At 47.7% G+C, this 21,747-nt stretch overlaps 1 protein-coding gene across 2 annotated transcripts; it reads right to left on the minus strand.

The window, feature by feature from the left end:
* Positions 1 to 7,510: 7,510 nt before the first annotated feature.
* On the minus strand, positions 7,511 to 20,188 carry C17H8orf76 (chromosome 17 C8orf76 homolog). Of its 2 annotated transcripts, XM_057791517.1 has the most exons (7): positions 19,951 to 20,188; positions 18,092 to 18,187; positions 17,145 to 17,288; positions 14,565 to 14,751; positions 14,303 to 14,465; positions 11,698 to 11,830; positions 7,511 to 7,811 (listed from the first exon to the last, which is right to left on the minus strand). In XM_057791517.1, the coding sequence occupies exons 1-7, from the start codon at positions 20,065 to 20,067 to the stop codon at positions 7,614 to 7,616; spliced, it is 1,038 nt and encodes a 345-aa protein (XP_057647500.1). In that variant the 5' UTR covers positions 20,068 to 20,188; the 3' UTR covers positions 7,511 to 7,613. The 2 variants fall into 2 exon arrangements, with proteins under 2 accessions (XP_057647500.1, XP_057647499.1); XM_057791516.1 differs by having other exon boundaries at positions 14,303 to 14,751.
* Between the last annotated feature and the right edge of the window lie 1,559 nt (positions 20,189 to 21,747).

A 21,747-nucleotide genomic window follows, 5' to 3' on the forward strand; every position in this document is an offset into this window, starting at 1 on the left:
AAGACACCAAGGAGACTGGTAAAGGCCTCTGGGGATGTCTGTGAGGGCTTCATGGCTGGTTCCGTGAAGGCTGTGTTCAACCAGTGATCGAATCTACCGAAGAATCTGGACTTTGAGAAGAGTACTGAGAGGTGATGGAAGTTAGTCTTGCTGGACAAAGGAGGGGCACTGGGAACGTGGGGGGTATAAGGGTGGTACCCCTAATAGTCCCAGGAACTTGAATACTTGGTTCCCACTTGGTGGCACTGTTTGGGAGGCTTAGGAAGTGTGGCCTTGTTGGAGGAAGTTTGTCACCAGGAGTGGGCTTTGAGAGCTCAAAGGCCTTGCGCCATTCCCTGCATGCGCTCTGCTTCCTGCTTGCAGTCTAAGATGTGAGCCATCGGCTCTGTTTCAGATGACACAGCTGCCCTCCTTTCCCTCCACTGTCATGGATCCTCTCCCTCTGAAACCATAAACCCAAGCGAACTCTTTGTCCTCTAAGTTGCCTCGGCCATGGTGTTTCCCATGGGCTTAGAAAAGGAACTAGTGTGGGGGACATGTCTTTAAAAGAATACCTTGCCTGAGTCTCAGCCTCTCCCCCACCCCATTAAGGTGAGCAGTTCTGCTCCGTCTCCACCATGGTTCTGCCTCACAGAAACAACAGAACCAGCTTACTACAGGCTGTAACCTCTGAAACCCAAAATACGTTCTTGCTCCCTTAAGGCTTTTTTTTAAAAGGCTTTTTGTCATTCATAGCTACAAAAAGAGAGAGAGAGAGAGAGACCCACAAGATTACTTCAACATGCCTGTCCCTAAATGCCCTTCTAAGTCAAACTGGAAAGAGAGAGGAACGTGAGGAGTTGGGTGCCAAGATGATAAGGGGTGGGCTTAAAAAAGTTTATTTTATGTATTGACAATTACTAGGTCGTGGGATACACAGATGTTTGGTAAGACATTATTCTGGATGTTTCTGGGTTGGGATTAACTCCTAGACTTAGAAAAGTAGATTTCCCCCTCAATGTGGGTAGGCCTCATCTTGTCCGCTGAAGCCAAAAGCAATAAAAAGATCACCCTTGAGCAGCCAAGAGAGAACTCTGGTGGCCTTCAACCTAAAGCACTACTTTTTCTTTTTAACCTGACCTAAACCGTTCCTTGGCTTTGAGCCTGTGGCATACATCCAGAAGCTACACTGTTAGCTCTCACTAGCAGAAGGGTCCTGAAGGTCTTGGCACTCGCCAGTCTCCATGATCACATGACTTGGGACAACCCTAAACTAGCCCTGCCCCTGTCCAAAACCTCCCATAGCCACTGCCTCAGAATCAGGTCAGACTTAGCCCGGTGTTGACAATTTGCAGAGTGGAGCTGGCTTAACTGTCCCGACACCTCAGCACCCACCTTTCTTAACTGTCCCAACACCTCAGCACCCACCTTTCTCAACTGTCCCAACACCTCACCACCCACCTTTCTCAACTGTCCCAACACCTCAGCACCCATCTTTCTCAGCTGTCCCAACACCTTAGCACCCACCTTTCTCAACTGTCCCAACACCTCACCACCCACCTTTCTCAGCTGTCCCAACACCTCAGCACCCACCTTTCTCAACTGTCCCGACACATCAGCACCCACCTTTCCTTTCTGCCAATCTGGCTGGCTATCTCTCATTTTCCCCTGGCTTCTCCTCTTCCCACATCTCAACTGAGGGTTCCGATGCAGCTGTCTCTCATTACCCACTAAGCCTGCTGCATCCTTTCCCTTCTTCCAAAACCCAGCTCAGGCCTCCTCCTTCCAGAACCTTCGATGAAAGCTGCAGCTTCCTCTGTTTCTGCCATATTCAGACCCTTTACCCTCTCCTTCAGTCTTTCCGATTGGATGGATACTCATGAGGTTACCTGCGACCTCCTTAAAAGCAGGTGTTGCCTCTTCTCTTTGACACCTCCTGCAATGCTTAGTAAAGAGCCCATCACTGAATGAATGAGTGAAGGACTATTACGTAGAAAAGCAATAGCCTTCTGGGATGAAAAGCATCTTTCTAAAACCCAGAGGAAAAGATCCAAGTGGGCCGCCATAGAATTCCTGAGTTGGAAATAAAAGAAGCCAGCGGTCTTAACCTTGGGAGGGATTATGTCATGTATTCGCTTCTCCTTGCTGCTATAACAAACGACACAGTGGTAGTCACCTAATATGAATGGATCGCCTCCCCATTCTACGGTCCAGAAAACTGACTTTTAGATTGGGCTAAAACCCATGGTATCAACAAAGCTATGTTTCTGGAAATTCTAGGAATGAACCCCTTTGTGCGCCTTTTCTAGTTTCTGAAAATACAGGAATTTCTTGCCTGGTCACCTCTTACCCCTTCTTTAAAGGTAGATACACATCACCTCTCTGGCTCCGCCTCATTCCATGTGCCTCCACCTTCTGGTTTTAAAGACCCTGCTGGTTTCCATGGATCTGCCTGGATCCCCCCAGATAAACTTCCTGAACTCAACTGACTGGCAGCACTCCCTCCTCTTTGCCACATAACCTGGATATTAGAACACGGATACCTCGGGTTGGGGTGGAGGACATTCTTACCCTGCTGCCCCTCCGGGTTTCCATGGAGGCATGAGAAAGGCCCTAGAGCCCAGAGAGGGACTCAAATTATTCCTAGTAGCAGAACAGCCAACTCTTCTCTGTGCTTTGGGGCATCTTCTGTGTTTTCTCTCTACAGACATATTCTCGCTTTTTACTCTGAAGAGCATATTGCCTGCTTGGTTCAGAAGAATATTTTGTGTCCAAATCCTCAGTCAAGAATCTGACCCAGCACTCGGGAGGCAGAGGCAGGCGGATCTCTGTGAGTTCGAGACCAGCCTGGGCCTGGTCTACAAGAGCTAGTTCCAGGACAGGCTCCAAAACCACAGAGAAACCCTGTCTCGGAAAACCAAAAAGAATCTGACCCAGACCGAGCCAGACAACTCTCTGACTCCTCTAATAGTCTGAGTCCCTGGGCCAGAAGCCAGCACTTCAGGAGAGGCCAGCTTTCCCGGAAGGAAGAGAGGCAGCAGCACCAGTACTACCAAAGCTTCAAGAGATGAGGCCACCCGGTACCAAGGAGGAAGAAAGAATAAAGGAAATGCACGAGTATCTTCTACCCTCCCCACCCATCCACTTCACCTATCTTCCCATCCAACTGGGCCCCCAATTCCTACAAAAGTCTCCAAGTGACCACAATATGGGACGATGGGACTGAGGTGCCACTCACTGAACTATGAGATGCCAATCACTCAGGACATTCCTATTAGCTTTGCTAGGTCCGAAACTCTCACCTAGGTCTGATTTAGCCAGAAGACAGGATCAGGGAGGGAGAGAGCAGTCACATTCGTGCAAGGCTGCCCCTGATCTGGTGAGTGGGCAGTCCCACACCAGCAGAGGTTCCTGAGGTTTTGAGTCCTTGGTTTCTTTGCGAGTTTGCTTGCTTTCCTTTTGACCTCTAAGGCCCTGGAAAGCCACAGGACATAAATCAAAATACTTTTATGGATTAAATTTTTGGAGACGGCTCCTGTTTAAAACCATCTCTCTGTAAACACTAGCCTGTATTCATCTGCTGGAGGCATGCAGACCCACGGTTTTCCCAAAGCAAAGCGCATCTTTTACAAAATGTAAATTTTGTAATTTTACAAAATGTGTGTCGTACTTCACAAATGCTGGAAATGTCTTTGACACTGGTGGCCTGACTCTGCAGGGACTGGCTTCTGACTTTCAATCCCACCATACCTCATGTGGCCTTTTCCAGGGGCTGACTCTCTAGGAAGGCAGCAATGGGGAAGTGGGTTCCACCATAAAGGGCAAACGAAAGAGTGTTTTATTTACGGTTATGTAATTCCACAGTGCATTGTTAATTCTAGTTCCCACGGGCACTGGGAAAAGCACGGGGCACTGTAACATTGGGACATGGGCCTGGCAAATGTAGGGTTTGGGAACATGTTGAGATCCTTAGGAAGAAAACAAGGGCTGTGTGTAGGATCACAGGGGAGAATGTTCCCAGTAGAGGGAACTGGATGAACAGAGAGTTAGGAATTGGCGGGGGGGGGGGGGGGGGGACCGGACGGGTCTTAGAGATCCCAGGAATGCGAACAAGCGCCCCAGAGGTAGTACCAAGGGGAGCGGAGGGAGCTGGGGTGCAAGTAGGCCGGGAGGCCACTATGTAGGACTTCATGGCCTTCCTGACAACTTTGATCATGACTTTGGCAAAATGCTAGCTTCAGTTTGAAGCTTGTAGATGAATAGGAAGGTAAAAGTCGGAAGACATTTCCCAGCTCAAACAACCAGTGTCAGGGAGGTCAGCCCCTCAGACACCAAATTTCAGCACCAAGGAGATTTACTACCCAGAAAGGGGCAAGTAGGGGGTCGGGGGAGCCTACAAAGGCAGATGGCAGGCAGTAGCAGCAGCAGCAGCAAACAGGTGTTTTTGTTTGTTTTTTGCAGGAGTGGGTTTTTAAGGAGAAAACAGAAAAGCGTCTGTGTTAGGAAGAGTCAGTTGGTAAATCCTGACTGAACAAATTAGCTAAATAGTGAATTTTGCTTATTTACTTTTTTTAAGATTATTTTTGTGTATGTGCATTGATGTCTCGCCTGCACATGTGCCTGTGTGAGAGTGTCAGATCCCCTGGAACCGTAGTCACAAACAATTGTGAGCTGGAACGTGGGTGCTGGGAATTGAACCCTGGTCTTCTGGGAGAGCAGTAGTGCTCTTAGCTACTGAACCATCTCTCCAGCTCCAAACAGTGAATTTTGATTGTTGGACTTTGATATTTGTCTCAAGAATGAGTCAGTGGCCAAATAAGGGAATGGACCATGGGGACTGGCTTTAGGGACGTAATCTAATGGTTTTCAGTAAAGGACGAAGCATGTTTGCCATGCTCGGCCGACTAGCATCCTTCCACCAGTTCTGAGTCCCATCTGGGAGAACGGACTGAAGTGAGGATATCTAAGCATACCAGAGGTCAGTGACAGTTAATCCTCATTGTCAGCGTGACAGGATTTGGGATTACTGAGGCTACAAACCCCTGGGTGTGTCCGAGGGGGCTGGCTTTCCAAGAGAAGTTTAACCGAGGAGGGGAACTGGCGGTAACTGTGTTCTGCACCATCACGGGGTGGACAGAGATGGAGCTGAGCACACACATCCGTCTCTCTGCTTCCTGACATAGATCCAACGTGAGCGGCTGCCTCCCACTCCAGCCCCAGACCTCTACTGTCATGGTGGACTGTGTTCTCCAACTCAGAGCCCAAACGAACCTTTCCCACTTTCAAGGTGGGAAACAAGTAACCAATTCAATGTCCCGCCCTAGCTGGAGAGGAGTCAGGCACGCAGCAGCCACACACTGCCTTAAAGGGAGTCAGGCATTGGCAAGAGGGTGGAGGTGTGTGAACAGACAGCAGCGGGGCCTCTGCGGCTACAGCGTCATCGTATGACTCAGTACCTTCCCCATCCATGCTGGAAATGATCCGGGTAACTCGGGTGATGAAACCCAGGTACCCTGGCCTCCTCATGCCTCACCCACAGTTGAGGCTTTGGAGCTGGATGAGTCTGGTTCTCACATCAACACCCCACTGCCAGGAAGGTGAGGTGGGAGTAAGCTGTGCACCAGATGTCATGGAAACCACCAGGCCACCGGGTGGAGGTGGGAGGTCTGGGAGGGGAAGTCAAGGACTGAAGGCTTGAAGTATATACAGGTGAAGCTGACAGGGACCAAGGTGGGGTTGGAGCTAGGGTTGGAGAGAGCAGGAAGCATTTCCAGGAAACCGAGGCACACAGGGCAAAAGGATTCGGCTACAGAAAGAGAAATAGCTGGGTACAGGGATTGCTTCAGCCCTGTACCAGACCTAAGGCACATTATTAGCTTTACTGCAAACCCAAAGTATCAGCAATCTGTAAAAGTGAATTTATAGTAAAATGCCCGGTATTCTTCCCTGGGGACAGAAGTGTGAACTAGGAAGTCTCTCGCTTTACAAACTGTTGGTTCTATCACAGAAAACAGTCATGAAAATAACGAACAGTAAGGGACTGGCAAGGGAGGCCAAAAAAGAGGGGATCCTAGCATCATTTGGGGATCAGGAAGACTTCTAGGAAACCAAACCTGTGAATTGGCTACCTGCGGAAGATGGAGAGGGTTCCATCGGAAGGCTAAAGGGATTGAGGACAGGAGAGCATCAGAAGGCTAAAGGGATTGAGGACAGGAGAGCTCCAAGTGGCCACACCTACACTCGGAGGGGCATGGCAAACCGTGGCAGTTTATGTCCCAGACGGTGATCCACTGCTAGACCCCAAACTCCAGCCCGTGTCTCCCCAGAATCATACAGTGAGTGACACACAATAAGAGCTCAATAAGCGATGGTGGAATGGGTGCTCTGTTGTTGACGGTCGTCAGAACTGCGGTGCCTCTTAATTGTACGGTCTTTTGTTTCCCCATCGAGAAACTAAACTCTGACTTGCAGGTCACGCTGACCAATCCACCAAGAGTCCCTTGTCTGTCTGGGAAAGGAAGAGGGAAGGTGCGGCCAATCAGAAGGATGGGAGGGAAGCCTGGGGCCTGCACCTGGGGGCTGGAATCATAGCTCCACTGGATAATCCCTTGAGTGAGAAAATAACCCTTCGTAAATGCCAACAATTTTGGGGACTGTGGGACGTGTGACTGAAGGGTATGACAGAGATCCAAGCTGCTCACACATCCTAGCAACCTGGACTTCCTAAACCCAGGGTTCTCCTCCTGGAGGACAAGCCGGTTATGTGACTTACAGTAATGCACATACACAGTGTGACAGGAAGCATTCCTGTGTGCCCATAGCCTCTTTAGGACCTGGAGGCAAAAGTAGCTGACACAAATGTGCCCAGGCTCATCCTGCCTGCTGGGCCCTGAGTGATGGGATTCAGTCTGACTCAAGAACATCCTGTCTTCTGCCAGCATCCAGGAAGCCAGCAAGGAGGATAAAAGCCTGAGCTTTCACAGCTCTTGACACACCCTGTTTACTCTTCCATTTCAGTGTTCTGGGTCACTTCTAATGGATGCACCCGAGCTACAGATTCTCACAGTATATTAACAGACCAAGACACCTAAAGAGCCTCTTGCTAGGGCCCGAGTATGAAATCCCCGGAGTCACTGTTGAGGTCCTGGACCTCAGCTGGAAGGCTCTACAAGGAGGCAGTAGAAACTTGAAGGGTAGGTCCTGGCTGGAGGAAGTAAGCTCCTGTGGGCACATCTTTGAGGGCTGTGTTGTTCCTGGTCCTCCTCTGTCTCCCTCTGCTTCCTGGCCACCCTGACAGAGCCCTGTCCTCATTGTACTGGACAGAAACCTTTGAAGCCATCGGTCACACTCAACCCTCACTTAAAGCCTGATGTCAGCAGCAAGAAAAGCTAGCCCAACCCCGCATCACTTTCCCAAGAGCTGCCTACTAAGTTGGCAGAGACCAAGGCAGTACTTGAGGGTTTTAAAAACACGAAAATAAATAATAAAACTGAAAAGAGTTGCAATCACCTGGGAGAGAGGTTTTTATAAACAATATAAAATCGTCTTTATTTCAGCTTTCCATAATTACACAGACCTCCCTAAAGTAAACAGGGACAGTACGGCGCAAGATGTTTGGGTCCTGCCGTGCTTTTCTAAGCCGTGATCTGTAGCTCCACATGGCACTGATTTTCCAAGGGGCAGAAACGGTCTTTGATCTTTCCGAACCACTTGTCTTCAAATTCTTTGGAGGACGCAATCACCAAGGCGGCCAGGGCTGCAGGGCCAACACACTTCACCTCTGAATGAACTTCGTCTTTTAGTTTTTCTGGGACAATATCTTCCCCCATAGCCTGCAATAAGAGAAGAGGCGGTGAGATTAGCCCAGTTAAAGGGGCAGCAGACACAGACAAGAGATTATTTACCAGCTGTAAAGCCCCGCACACAAAACCCCTGAGGAAGGCACTCTACCACACCGAGAAGACCTGTTCCAAAGCTACCATCACAGGTGCCAACTGCTGTTCCCACTCTCACCCTCCCGAGTAATCAAATCCCTGCATCCTCCGGTGGCAGCTGCCCCACCTGGGCTCCTGGGAGCACTGAGTCAACCCTTTCATGTCAGACTGCTCTGTGCAGTGCACCTGTGGGCTTCCCTCTTCTGGCTGGGGCTGAGGCTAAAAAGGTAGGGGCAGAGCTTTGGGTGTGGTGTGAGTCTCGATCTGTCTCCTCCGTGTTCTCCCAGAGAAGTCAAAGACAGCAAAGAATCAAGCGACAAAACACTATGTACACCTCTCACGGACCTGGAGACCAAGCCTCCACAGCCAGGGCTCTCTAGGGCCTTAACACATCCCTGATAAAGACACACTACTGCTCCCTCCTGGTCACAACTGAACTGCAGGACACACACTCAAACCCTGGATTCCGACCTAGTGTCTCTTTGACGAGTGTCTAGAGTCTTCATGCACCCTTCTTTGGTGACGACGGTGATCAGAATGAAGTCCTGACAACTGCCACACTGTCCAGCATGAGCGTCTACACAGCCTCCAGCAGGGGTGCTCACCGTACCAGGAACTGGAGACACACTACCATAAGGCTCTGCCAACCTTGAGATCTCATGTGGCCATGAAAACCACAAGTGCAGCCAAAGAATGGCTCTTCGTAAACCACACGTTTGTGTGTGTGCACATGTGTGTGGTGTGTGCCTGAGTGTGCATGTGTGAGCATATGCACCCTTGCTTGTGCGTGCCAAATGCAAATAAAGAATTCTGCTGCCACTCTCGGCCTTCGCTCCCTGGAGGCAGCCTCTCACTGAACCTGGCCGTTCTGGCAAGGCTGGCTGGCCAGGAGGCACACAGAACCCTCTTCTCTGTTACCCAATGCTAGAGTTAATGCATTTGTAACCATGCTTGGTTTATGTGGGGATTCAAACTCAGGCCCTCCTGTTTGTGTTATAGCTCTTCTCTGCCAAGTCACCTCCCTAGCCCCAAATAACACATTTTGGAGGTGACTGCCAATGAGATACTGTGTTTATTTATTAAATTTATTTACTGAGAGTTTTTTATTACTTCAATGTCTCTGAAATCATGAGCTGATATATCACATTGTAAATGGCATAATCTTTCTCTTCCAGTGGCTTACCATAATGATGTCTCTCACAAGTAACATCTCTTGGATTTGATGAAAGTCAGTTTTTATTTATTTAGAGACAGGGTCTCTCTATTTCATCCTGGCTGACCTCAAACTCACTCTGTAGACCAGACTAGTCCTGAACTCACAGAGATCCACCTGTCTCTGCCTCCCATATGCTGGGATTAAAGGAATGTAAAACCAGGCCTAGTCTTAAAACCAATATTGTTAGCCAGGCGTGGAGGCGCACACCTTTAATCCCAGCACTTGGGAGGCAGAGACAAGTGAATCTGTGTGAGTTTGAGGCCAGCCTGGTCTAGAGTGAGTTCCAGGACAGTCATGTCTACACAGAGAAACTCTACGTCTCAAAAAACCAAAAGCAAGAGGAGAAGAAAAAAAAAGTCCAGCTTGAGTTCTTGTCCTGACTTCCTTTGATGATGGACAGCAATATGGAAGTGTAAATCAAATAAACCCTTTCCTCCCCAAGATGCTTTGGTCATGGTGTTTCCTCACAGCCAGTCACCCTAAGACACTCACTCTCTAAATCTTATTTTAATAACTATTTTCAAAAAGAACACAGGCGATCACATCCACTTAGGCTTCAATGACAGCGCTTTCATTAAATTTGAACTGAGGGTTACAGTTACCATCTACTATGGGAAGTGTATTGATTTCCTATCTATAGAAGCAAATTATAAAAGCCTCCATTTAAATGTGTGTGTTCACACGTGTACATGTGAAGAAGAGACGTCAACCTTGAGTGTCAGTCATCGGGCACCTCTGTCTGGGTTTTTAGACAAAGTCTCTCACTTGGCCTAGAAGCCACATCAGGGCATTCTAGTTGGCAAACTCCAAGGGTCCACCTGCCTCTGCCTCCCAGTGCGGGCACTACCACACCCACGTATTGGTTTTAATGTGTATTCTGGGAATGAGATAGGAAGAAGGAAAAGAGGGAAGGAAGAAAAGCCAGGCACACAGACATGCATCTCTAGATCTGACTGCTCCGGAGGCTGAGGCAGGAAGATCCCTGACCCCACAGTGTAGCCTGGACAGCACAGTTTGTCAAGTGACTTCACACAGCAACAAGAAGAGGAATAAGACCTGGCAACAACAACAAATACACAGTATTTCTTAAAGGAAGGATGTCAGATGCACACAAATGGGTCGCTCTCATGGGAGAAGCACTGGTGTTGAGCTGAGGGCCGTGCAGACGCTCTGGAGTGCGAACAGGCACCACAGTTAGCCATCTGTCTGGGTTTCTTTGGGACTTGACACTGTCGAGTCTGGTGTGTACGGAAAGGAAGCACAAGAGCATCCTGCATCGGTGTTCGCTACAGATCCAGCTTTAGGAAGGGCTGACAGAGGCTAAAACTGTAAACATCCAGGAAGTGACAGGGTGGACAGAGAGAGAAAACCTTTTTCACATCTGGCCACACAATCTGCCACTGACCTTTTAACCTCGGGGAGCCACAACCTCTCTAATCCTCAACTCCAAAAAGCAGGACTTTTTTTTTTCTCCTTTTGTTTTTGGTTTTTTGAGACATAGAGTTTCTCTGTGTAGACCTGACTGTCCTGGAACTCACTCTAGACCAGGCTGGCCTCAAATTCACAGAGATTCACTTGTCTCTGCCTCCCAAGTGCTAGAATTAAAGGTGTGCGCCTCCACGCCTGGCTAACAATATTGGTTTTAAGCCCTCTTGATTGGCTGTTAGGATGAGTGGAGGGAAGGCACAGAAAACTGCACAGCTATGGACACTGGCCCGCTAGTTAGAGTAGCTATGGACACCTGTCCGCTAGTTAGAGAAGCTATGGACACTGGTCCACTAGTTAGAGTAGCTATGGACACCTGTCCGCTAGTTAGAGAAGCTATGGACACTTGTCTGCTAAAGTTCAGTACCATATGTGGCTCAGTAGCTTAGTGATTGTGCAGCATGTACAAGGTCCTGGGTTCAATCTCCAAAAAATGAATTAATCAGTTATTTCCACACCGAAACAAATAAGACAACATGTCACTTAGGATGCTCAAGTGGGCAGGCACCAATGTGACGTGGGATGTCCTTCTGTATATGTGTTGCTTTTATTGGCTAATGAATAAAGCTTCTTTGGCCTACGGCAGGGCAGAATATAGCCAGAATAGAAGAGATATAGAGAAAGAGTAGGCAGAGTCAAAGAGACACCAGGCAGTTGCCAAAGGAGGCAGACGCATGTAGCTGCCCAAGAAACAAGAGATAACAAACCACAAGCCTCGTGGTAAAATATAATATAATAGAAATGGGTTAATTTAAGATGTAAGAGTTAGTTAATAAGAAGCCTGAGCTAATAGACCAAACCATGTTGTAATTAATATAGTTTCTGTGTGATTACCTGGGCCTGGGCAGCCAGGAAACAAGTGAGCAGTTCCCGTTTACACCAATGAATGCTGGCAAGAACAAGAAAAGATACACAGCAGGGGAATGATGATAAAGGGCCACTTGGATGACTCGGGCAATCCAAAGGCACACAATGAAGAGAAACAGAAGTCCTCCAGGAGGAGATGAGATCTGGTCCTGCTCTGGTGTGGGAACAGCACAAGTCAGCACAAGGCTCTGCTCTGCATAGACCTGGGATACACACCTCCTCCATCAACAGCAAAGCATCTGCTGGGAAGTTGAGCTTCTTCACTCTCTCTGCAATTTCCTGCTGAGTTCTCAGGTTCCTCTCCAAAGCAAATGACATTTGCTGAGACTGGGTGAGCTGAAGCAAGAGCCTGAAAAACCAGAAAGTCTCAGTGTGAGAGGCTCTGCCACAGGGCAGCAGGGAACACACGCTCCCTGTCAGGCCCTCAGCATCTGTGAGTCTGCGTGCTGCACTAGGACCTTCCCTGAGTCCCTAGACTTCAACTCTGAATAAGCTGCCTCCCTTTACATCTTATTCTAAAAGAAAGGACTAGAACTCAAGGGGCTGGGGCAAATCTCAAGTCTGAGGATAGCAGAGTCTACAGTGAGTCTTTGTCTCAAAAACAATAAGGAAAGCCGACAGGCAAGCAGGCAGCTGAAAGCAAAAACAACTGACTGAGAAAAGCTTTCTGTCCTGGGTCTGTTCCCAGATGCTGACATCTCTGACTCCACAGAAACTGAACCCCAAGGACTACTTAGCATCGCTGGCACACCTGAATACCAAAACAGGGCCCAATCTCTGACAACCACTTCACAACTGCCTTACCTGGTCCTAACCTGGTCTCTTCAGCCGTTCATCCCTTCTTCAGAGCTCAACTCCCCATTCTAATGCGGAGCTCAGGCTGGATGTCCCACGGGCACCCAGGTTTTAGAACATCAAGCTGAAGTCATTCTTCCTTGGACCCTTATCTGCCCTGCCTACCCTTTCGTATGCTCCATCCCAGCAAATAGTATCCAAGCCACCTCCGCACCCATGGCACTCTTCAGAGTCTCCGCCTCCTCACCCCCACACTTCCCATATAGTCGCTGGCTGCCAAGTCCCATCTGTTCTGCAGTGACCCTGGGTTCTACTGCTATATTACCGCTGCACTAGTCTAGGGCAGCTCCCATCACTGATGACCACTGCCTCTCCACTGCTATCCAAAGTCCCCACCCCCACCCCCACAAATCACAGCTCTGATCACATTCCAATTCAAACAGGATTAAATCTTGAAGACACCTAAGCCAGAGTGGCAGTACATGGCTATGGCCTTTGCATTGAAATGGCTGAAGATGAAGGCATCCAAGTTCCAGGACGACCTTGGCTACACAATGAGCAATGCCTCAAAATCAACCAAGGAGCCAAAAGGGTAAAGACTTAAGGTAATAAAAGACCAAACACAATGAAAATGCTTAATAGCTAGCATTCACCAATAGCTCACCAGTGCCCGTTTCTTCACTGACAAATCACAAACCTGGTCAAAGGCGTTCCTTCTTCCCTTTCTCTCAAACCCATATATTGTAAGGATCCAAAGTAGTTGGTGTCCCTAGAAGCTAGCACGGAAGGCTCTGTGGCATGAACTAAGCACTAAGTACTATGTACTGTGCACCAAGCACTGTGTGCTCATTATTAACACTGAATGCAAGAGCAGGCTTTCTTCAGATTTTTGCCAGACACAAACAAGAAAGCCCTTCTTTAGAAATGGCTTTCCCTCTTAAAAGTGTGCATTTTAATTGCTCATCACAGACTTTGTTTCCAGTCTTAACACTCTATCTGGAGTAACAACAAGGGCTGTATTTTATTTGCTTTTTGTTTCTTTCAGGACAGGGCACTGACCACTGGGCAGTGTCTGCCTCCTGCCTCCACCACCTCCCGACACTCCTGGGGTGGCATTGGCTGTTTTCCCTGCACTGACTCCCACAGAAGCCCGCCCCCTCCCCCGCTCCTTCTCACATCATATGGGACTGGGTTTTCCAATCTACAAGTGCAAGGGAAGGTTTCTTCAGTGACCGCTGCCTGAGTTCTTCAGAGGCCCAACCTGTCCTCCCTCATGCCCCCAACTATGAGACTTTGTCTTGTTCAGTTGAGTCAGGGTCTCACTGCATAGTTCAGGCTGGCTTTGAACTCATGATCCTCCTGGCTCAGGCTCCCAAGTGCTGGGATTCCAAGTCTATACCAATATTATTATGAAATGTTTTAACGTTTATTTGTGTTCTACTGTGGCTTAGTATTCATTTCCCCAATGGCTGAGCTTTCTTGTAACAACAGAACATTAGAAACCATCATGTCTACTTCTTAGTCACTGTAAACAGAGCAGTGCTTACCATGGATGCCCAAGTATCTTTGGGGCATGTTAGTTCAGAGTGCTTCAGATATATGCCACAGATAGGTCATATAGTAGCTCTATTTTTGGCTTTTGTTTTGGGGTAGATTTGTTTGTTTGTTTGAGAGAGGGTCTCTCTACGTAGCCCTAGCTGTCCTAAAACTCTCGATATAGACCAGGCTGTCCTCAAACTCACAGAGATCTATCTACCTGTTTCTGCCTCCCGAATGCCGGGATTAAAGCAAGCACACCAGGCTCCTGCTTGGTTTTATTATTTTATTTTTGGAACCCCCACACTGATTTCTAAGTGGCTGCACTGGTCTAAAGTCTCACCAGCCTTGTATGGGATTCCTCATTCCCTACATACCAAGGATGCTAACCTTAAAAATTAACTTAAATAAACAAGTCTTTCCTCCCTTCAAACAAAACCCAGCCTTTCTCCAATCACACCCTGTGTTCTGACGTGCTCTCTTGGCTTACCTGGTGCGAATCAGAGAGGCACAAGCTTTCACCCGAGCCTCCATCCATGCTGTCTCTCTCCGTTGTGCCAGACAGCTCTGCGTATTCTTTGGAGACTTTTCAGTCTTCTGGATAATACAGCCACTTGCTTCCATGGAAAACACTGCGCTCTCAGGCAAGGTTGCTGGGAAACACAAAAGACGGCCTGTTCCAGAGTGCACAGTGGAGAAACCGATGGCTTTGTTACTTGAGGGGACACTTGTCTGTCCCCAAGATGACGTACACAGGTCTGGTCCTGGACGCAGGTATGCCTCTGCCAATCTCCACCAGCCCCAAGGGTTCAGAGGATGCAGGGAAATCAGTTTTTGTAGGCACAGAATTGTCTTCTCCAAGCTCTGCAAACTGGAAAAAACAGCCAAGTGGAGATAGAGCACCGTGGTGAGATGGTCCGTGTTGGTTGCTTTATTTTCCTGAGGAGAAGAAGAGGAACAAAAACTCTTAACTACAAAATGTTTTCATATAAAAACAAATGCACCTAAAAGCCCAAGTAGCATATGTTATAAACCGGAAGTATTCTTAAGTGCTAAATGGGTCAAGTGAACTTAATACTTCCACAGACTTTGTGTTTCAAACCATAACCTAGGGCCAGTAAGAGGGCTCAGCAGATGAAGGCATTTGCAGCCAAATCTAATGAAATGAGCTTTATCCCTCAAACATACATGGTGGAAAAAGAAAACAGACTACACATGAAAGCCGTGGCTGGCTGGCACACGCACATATGTGCACATGTGCACACACAAATATGAAACCATAAACATAGAAAATGATTCAGCAAATGGTTCCCAGAAACTCCTAGGGTTTCTATTGCTGTGAAGGGACACCATGACCATGAAAACTCTTATAAAGGAAAATATTTAATTGGTGTTGGCTTACAGTTCAGAGGTTTAGTCCATTATCGTCATAGTGGGTGACAGAGCGGCGTGCAGGCAGACAGGTGCTGGAGAAGAAGCTGGAAGTTCTACATCTTGATCCGCAAACAGCAGAAGCAACTCTGTGTCATACTGAGCGTAGCTTAAGCAGAGGAGACCTCAAAGCCCACTCCCACAGTGACACACTTCCTCCAGTAGGGCCACACCCCTAATAGTGCCACTCCCTGTGGGGGCCATTTTCTTTCAAACCATCACAACACCCCAGTGCCATAATGCAGAACACACATGTAAGTGGCCTGACAACGTTCAACACCAAAAATATAAATGCCATGGATTGTTCAACTCTCACCATAGTCCTGCTCTGGTTATTTGGGGTCAGGCTGACGAGGGGTGAACTTGTGATGCTCAGTCACAGCACTCGGGGAGCATCTAAGGACAGTTCTAGACTGTACTACTTCAGTGGGGAAGACCTCATGAGCTGGCTTCCTATATGGAGAAATGGGAAAAGAGAACCTGCTAGCAACTCTGTCCCACATTGCTTGGCTGCCAGAAAAGGCTGCCGTCTCAGTGACACCCCCTCCATCATGTCACATTGCCTCACTGCAGCCCGAGACACAGAGCCCAGTGACCACGGAGAGTGGACTCTGAAACCATGCGCTAAGCACATTTCTCCTGCTGAGTTCTGTCTGTTACAGTGATGAGGTCTGACGTGGGCTTTCTTACTAGGTACTGGTCTAATGGTTTCATTTTAATACTTCAGGGTTTTTAAACCCCAAGGTAATTTCCTTGGGGACTTGAAGGAATCCCATCTGCATCTTTGACTTGGCTTGGGACTTCTTCCTCAGGACAACTCTGACGCTCTCAACTTGTTACTGAACCCTAATCCTTCCCTGCTGTCCCTGGCAGCAGGAGGTTGTCAACCCCTGGAAATCACATGGTGGAAGGACAGACTAACTCTCACCAGTTGTCAACCCCCATAATCCCAAAGGGAGTAGCACTATTAGGAAGTGCAGCCTTGCTGGAGGAAGCGTGTCATGCAGAGGCGGGCTTTGAGGTCTCTTTGGCTCAAGCTTTGCTCAGTGTGACCCTCGGACCACTTCCTGTTGCCTGTAAGATGGAGGACTCTCAGCTCCTTCTCCAGCACCATGTCCGCGTGCACGCTGCCATGCTCCCAGCCCAGCCATGATGACAATGGACTGAACCTCTGAACCGTAAACAAGCCACCCAATGAAATGTTTTCCTTCACAAGAGGAAAACATTTGTCATGGTCATGGTATCTCTTCAGAGCAATAGAAACCCTAACTAAGACAACTAACCTAATAAATAAGGATTTGATGGCATAGTAGGTATGTCCCTCTTTGGACGTTAAATTCCATCTGAATGTGTTTCAGGGATTAGAACTTGAACAATGGGAACTAGAGATGATTCAGTGGTTAAGAGCTCTTGTTGCTCTTGCAGAGGACCCAGGTTTGGTTCCCAGCACCCACACTGCGTAGCTTACAAGCAGCGGTACTCCAGCTCCAGGGGGATCCAGTGTCTCTAGGCTCCTCAGTACCTGCACTCCATGTCCATACCCCCACTTGAACCCCAACACATATATACACATAATTAAAATTTAAAATATATCTTTGAAAAAAATCTAAAAAACTCACACATAAATCCTACCACTCTGAGTATATATTCCTCATAAAAATAAAACTTTCTAAAAAGAAGATTTCTAAGCAATAATTCTCATCTTAGCACAGGATGAATATTCCAAGCACATCTATCATTGAAGCTCTGAGCTTCAGGTCCATAATGACACTGCTTATAGTTTCCTTCTGTAATCCCAGCCCTCGATTCTGCCTTTAGCAGGAAGTTTGTTTTTCAGGGAGTAAACGATGCTGATGTCCCTGGCACAGGAAAGTGTGAGAACAAGCGATGGAGCCACTCACCAAGTTTGCTGCAATCTCCAGTGCTTCCTGGTGTCTCCCCAGGTGAGCCAGACACCGAGCCTGACCTTCCTGGACATCCCTTTTCATGGCAAAATTGGTAGATGGCAACTGTTCAGAGATGCTGGAGTATTCCCGCAGTGCTTTCTGGCAATTATTAGAAGAAAGAAGGGAAGGTATAAAGAGGGTGGGGAAAGAATGTAGTGCAGAGATGGCCGTGCCCTGTGCAGAAAGTATTATAACCAGCCCCTCCAATGACCTACGGGAGACCTAAGTGTTTCCACCAGGACTGTTTTTCTAAAAGGCAGAGACAGAATGGTTGCGGGACATAATGTCTACAACTATGGCAAGTATCACAGTATTAGAGCTAAACTAGAGTATCTAGAGACAAACAGAATAGGTGTTGAGTCCTGGATTGACTGGTATGTGTGTGTGTGTGTGTGTGTTATATAGATTAATTAGTCTGACCGTGAACTCACAGGGATCCACCTGTCTCTGCCTCCACCTCCCCAGCATTGTGATTGAAGACATATGCCACAAGGTCCAGCTATATACCTTATTAATATTTGCACAAATATGAAATGGGATATATATGTAAAGCACTCTGGAATCCAATTGTTCATTCTTCCCTTTTTCTGCACATTTTGGGGTATTTTGTCCCTGAGACACATTGGAGAGTCACACATGTGAGTCCATATAAAGCCTGGGGAAACAGACCTATAGGAACTCCCAAAATATTCTTTGGTTGGAATTATAAAAAAACAGAACATAGTATGGACCCCATAGAAAAGACCAAGACTTAGGCTTCTAAGTTATATACAGGTATCACGGAAGACTAACTCCATCTCCACGGAGCACACCCCGACCTTGGCGCATGCTTGTTACATGCGCGATTTAGTAGAACAAGTGCCCATCGCAAGCATCGTAGTCTGACACGTGTTGACTCCCACCTCGTAGTCCTGCCGTCGGTAGGCCAGGTCCCCTCTAAATTTCTTGAGAGTGAGAACTTCGGAATCATCGCCACTTTCCAGCTCTCCATCAAACCACTAGAAATCAAGAAGATGGCGTTTATGAGGAAGAGCGAAGCTAGGCTTTTCCACTTGGCAATCAAAAGCAACTCCCATAATACAACTAGACAGATTGCTTTAGGATGAGACTCAAGAGAAGACAGTGGACACGGAGTGGCTATATTTTATTTGGTTCTTGGAACGGGGTCTCATGATCTGCACCCCAACTGCTGAGATTACAGACATGACCACACAGATCAAATGACAGGTAGTTGTATGTCCAGTGTATGTGTGTGCGCAGGTTTATGTACGCTGTGTCTGGGTGGTGGAAGGGCCAGAAATCAAATCACTTATCTTTCTCCATCAGTCTCCATCTTATTATTTCAAGACAGGGTCTCTCACTGAACCTGGAGCCTGCCATTTGGCTAGACTGGAAGCAGCAAGCCCTAGGATGCCTACTGTCTCCACTTTTCAGGACCGGTTGCCATACTCAGTTTGGGTGCTGGGGTCTGCAGGCTTCGTATCAAACACTACCCACTGAGCCCCGCCACCAGCCACCAATGACAATCTTAATGATGGCCTGACTTTTTAAAAACATTTTTTAATTTATTATATATGTGAAGTCAGATGAATGCCATGGTGCCCATGAGGAGGTCAGGACACTCTTTGCTGAAGGTGGTTCTCTCCTTCTACCGTGGGGGTTCTGGTGACAGAAGTTGGGAGGAAAGAAAAGAAAAAAAAGCACCACATTTTCAACCACATCCTGTATGGTGTCAAGGACTTTTAAAAGTGTTATCTGGGGCTGGAGAGATGGTTCAGCCGTTAAAGACTGGGCTCACAACCAAAAATATAAATGTGTTATCTGTTTTCTTTTAGAGTAACGAAATGAAAAGGAGCTGGCAATGCACAAGCCACACGAGACTGTGGTTATGACAACAGTACTGTGGTGAAAACGACACACTGGCACACAGAGGGTCTGGGCACCCCAGACAGACTCAGGAGAACCTCAAGACGGGCCTCTAAGAACGCTTCCCTCTTCTGGTTTAAACCCCCTGAATACAAAGTGAGACTGAGATTTAACTCCCAGGGAAAGAACACACACACACACACAAAAGGATGAAAAGCATTCTGTATGCTCAAAGAAGCGTCTCCTACTCCATTTTACAACTAAACCAGCTGAGGCTGAAGAAAGTCTGTCTCTAAATTCTGTTGACTCAAATGTAGCTAGCACATTCTGATGGCTTGGCTGTATTTCTAAAACACTTCACTAAGTACCAAGACTCATCACAAGCTTGCGAAATTAGTAGTAGCTCTCCTCCCGAGTCATCACGGTAGGGAAAACTTGGTTCTATTCTTCAAACACCGCATCACTCAAGACTAGATATCTGAGCCACAGTTAGCTTCGGCAATCAGAAGCTATCTAGTCACATACTAGCCAGTCCCAACCTCTTAACAATAATATATAAACCTCCATCCCATTTTCATTATCTTACTAGGAAACGATGGAACAAAGCCGGCTTTAAATTATTTTATTTTTCCAAGCGGCCAGCTGGCCTGCAAAAATGCGCAGTTGATCACTTGGGCGGGGCTGGGGGCAGTGGCCGGGGCAGGCCAGCGGGACGTAATGGCCAAGGAGGGGGGGAGGGGGTAAAGTGGGAAGGCGCAGAAACCACGAGGCTGGGAGAGTGAGAAGGCCGTGCTTACAAGCCCCGGCTCCAGGGCGACTAGACAGTGACGGTGGCTGGCCTCGCCGCAGACAGGCTCCGGTGCGGTGCGGGGCGGCAGGAGGCCAGCTGTCTCACCTGCGGCTCGCAGAGCTTGGCGCCGTAGGGCGCGGGGGGCTCGGGCCGCCGCTCCGGCCTCTGCTCGAACACTGAGTCCTCAAATTCGCCGCCGAGCACCCAGCACCCGGCCTCCATCGCGTGTGCACGCAGCCAGGCCCGGGAAGGAGGTGACACCTAAAAACGGCGCCCAGCCCCCAGCCTCCAAAACGCGCCACAGCAGCCAGACGAAGTGGCACCCAGAGCGGCGCTGGCGCGCAGCCCGCCCGGAAGCGGTGGACTGTCTGCCGGAGCGTAGAATTCTGGGAGTAGTAGTCTTCTAGCGGCCGCACATAAAGTTATTATCCCAAACTGGAGCAGAAATTATTACCGGACTCTCAGGCTTCTTGAAGCTCACAACAAAGGCTTTAACTTCTCCGTGTCAGGAGCTGGATAAAGTACTCTTTCCCTGCGTACCTCGAAAAGTCGGGGTCCCTAGGGAGCCGGTTAACTTCTTTTTTTTTTTTTTAAAGATTATTTATTTATTTATTATGTATACAACATTCCTTCCATGTACCGGTTAACTTCTTAAGGGCCAGTTTTAAACACTGGCAGTATTTTCATTGTGTTACCCGGCCACCCATTTTATTTTGCATTTTCTGTCTTCTCCCAATAACAATTACGAGAAAGGCAGTAATTCCTGCTTTGTAAACGAAAATATTAGGCTTGAAGAGATCATGTAAACTAGCTGAAAAAGCCCTGTGTCTCTAGAGATCAGAACTACTCACGTAAAAAATTAGACATCGAAATTTAGACTCACTCAGACTAGCAGAATTTTGAGACTTTCAAGAAATATCTTGAGTCTAAAAAGTGAAGGCTGTGAACAAAGCACTAATGCAGACTCAGTTATGAAGCTTTTTTTTTTCCTCGCTCTTGATCCTCTTCCACCATTTGTCTTGCAGGGTTCTTTCTCTAGGGCAACCTAAGACCTCCCTCAGTTTCGAAATCCATTTGCTCATAACACACAATGTGGAACTAGCTTCGTATTCAACAACCTCATGGGAAGACTCCACTTAGGCAGCCTCTAGGAGGTAGCTACTGATGGATTCATGCAGGGGAAGTCCATTTTTAACAGCTGGTGGGGGGAGGGGTGTTATTTTGTTTTCTCATCAGAAATGCAATACTCCATATTAAGAAAAATTTGGATTTGGATACTGTAGAAAAATAAAATAAAATAAATCCATAATACTATCACCAAAGGGGAAAAATGAGATCCTAAAGAGAGAGATTTGCCCTAATTCTGGTATGCATCTTGGAAGACAATACACAGTACTGAAGACTGCAAGAGCCTCGTGTGTCTGGAGACAAGATCCTTGTCTCACTAGCTGTTCAGCCCAGTATGTGAAATGGGTATTGATTAAAATAAGGCTCATAAAGCTTGTCAGGTGGCCAGAGAGTAACTTGTATTCATTCAAAAATCCCTGCTTCAGGAGAGCCTAAAAGCAGAGCAAAGGAGACAAGGGAATTTCTTCTAGTCTTTTCTTTATGAAAGCTGTTTGCTCTCAGAATTTCTTCCCTCCTGCTCTGAAGCCAGCTAGCTCTAGCCTCCTGACCAGCAACTAACTGAGCTAGAGCTTGTGCTGAGAAGGCAGCAGGTTGTGTTAGGGCTGCATGTGGGTGATAGTTGCTGTGGTATGGTCTATCCGGACACTGTGGATATATATTGTTCTCACTGGTTGATAAAGATGCTTCGGTGTATGGCAAGGCAGGATAGAGCCAGGAGGGAAATCCAAGCAGAGACACAGGAGAAGAAGGGCAGAGTCTGGGAGATGCCAGCCA

The sequence above is a fragment of the Chionomys nivalis genome, chromosome 17 (assembly GCF_950005125.1).
Source record: "Chionomys nivalis chromosome 17, mChiNiv1.1, whole genome shotgun sequence".
NCBI classification, from domain to species: Eukaryota; Metazoa; Chordata; class Mammalia; order Rodentia; family Cricetidae; genus Chionomys; species Chionomys nivalis.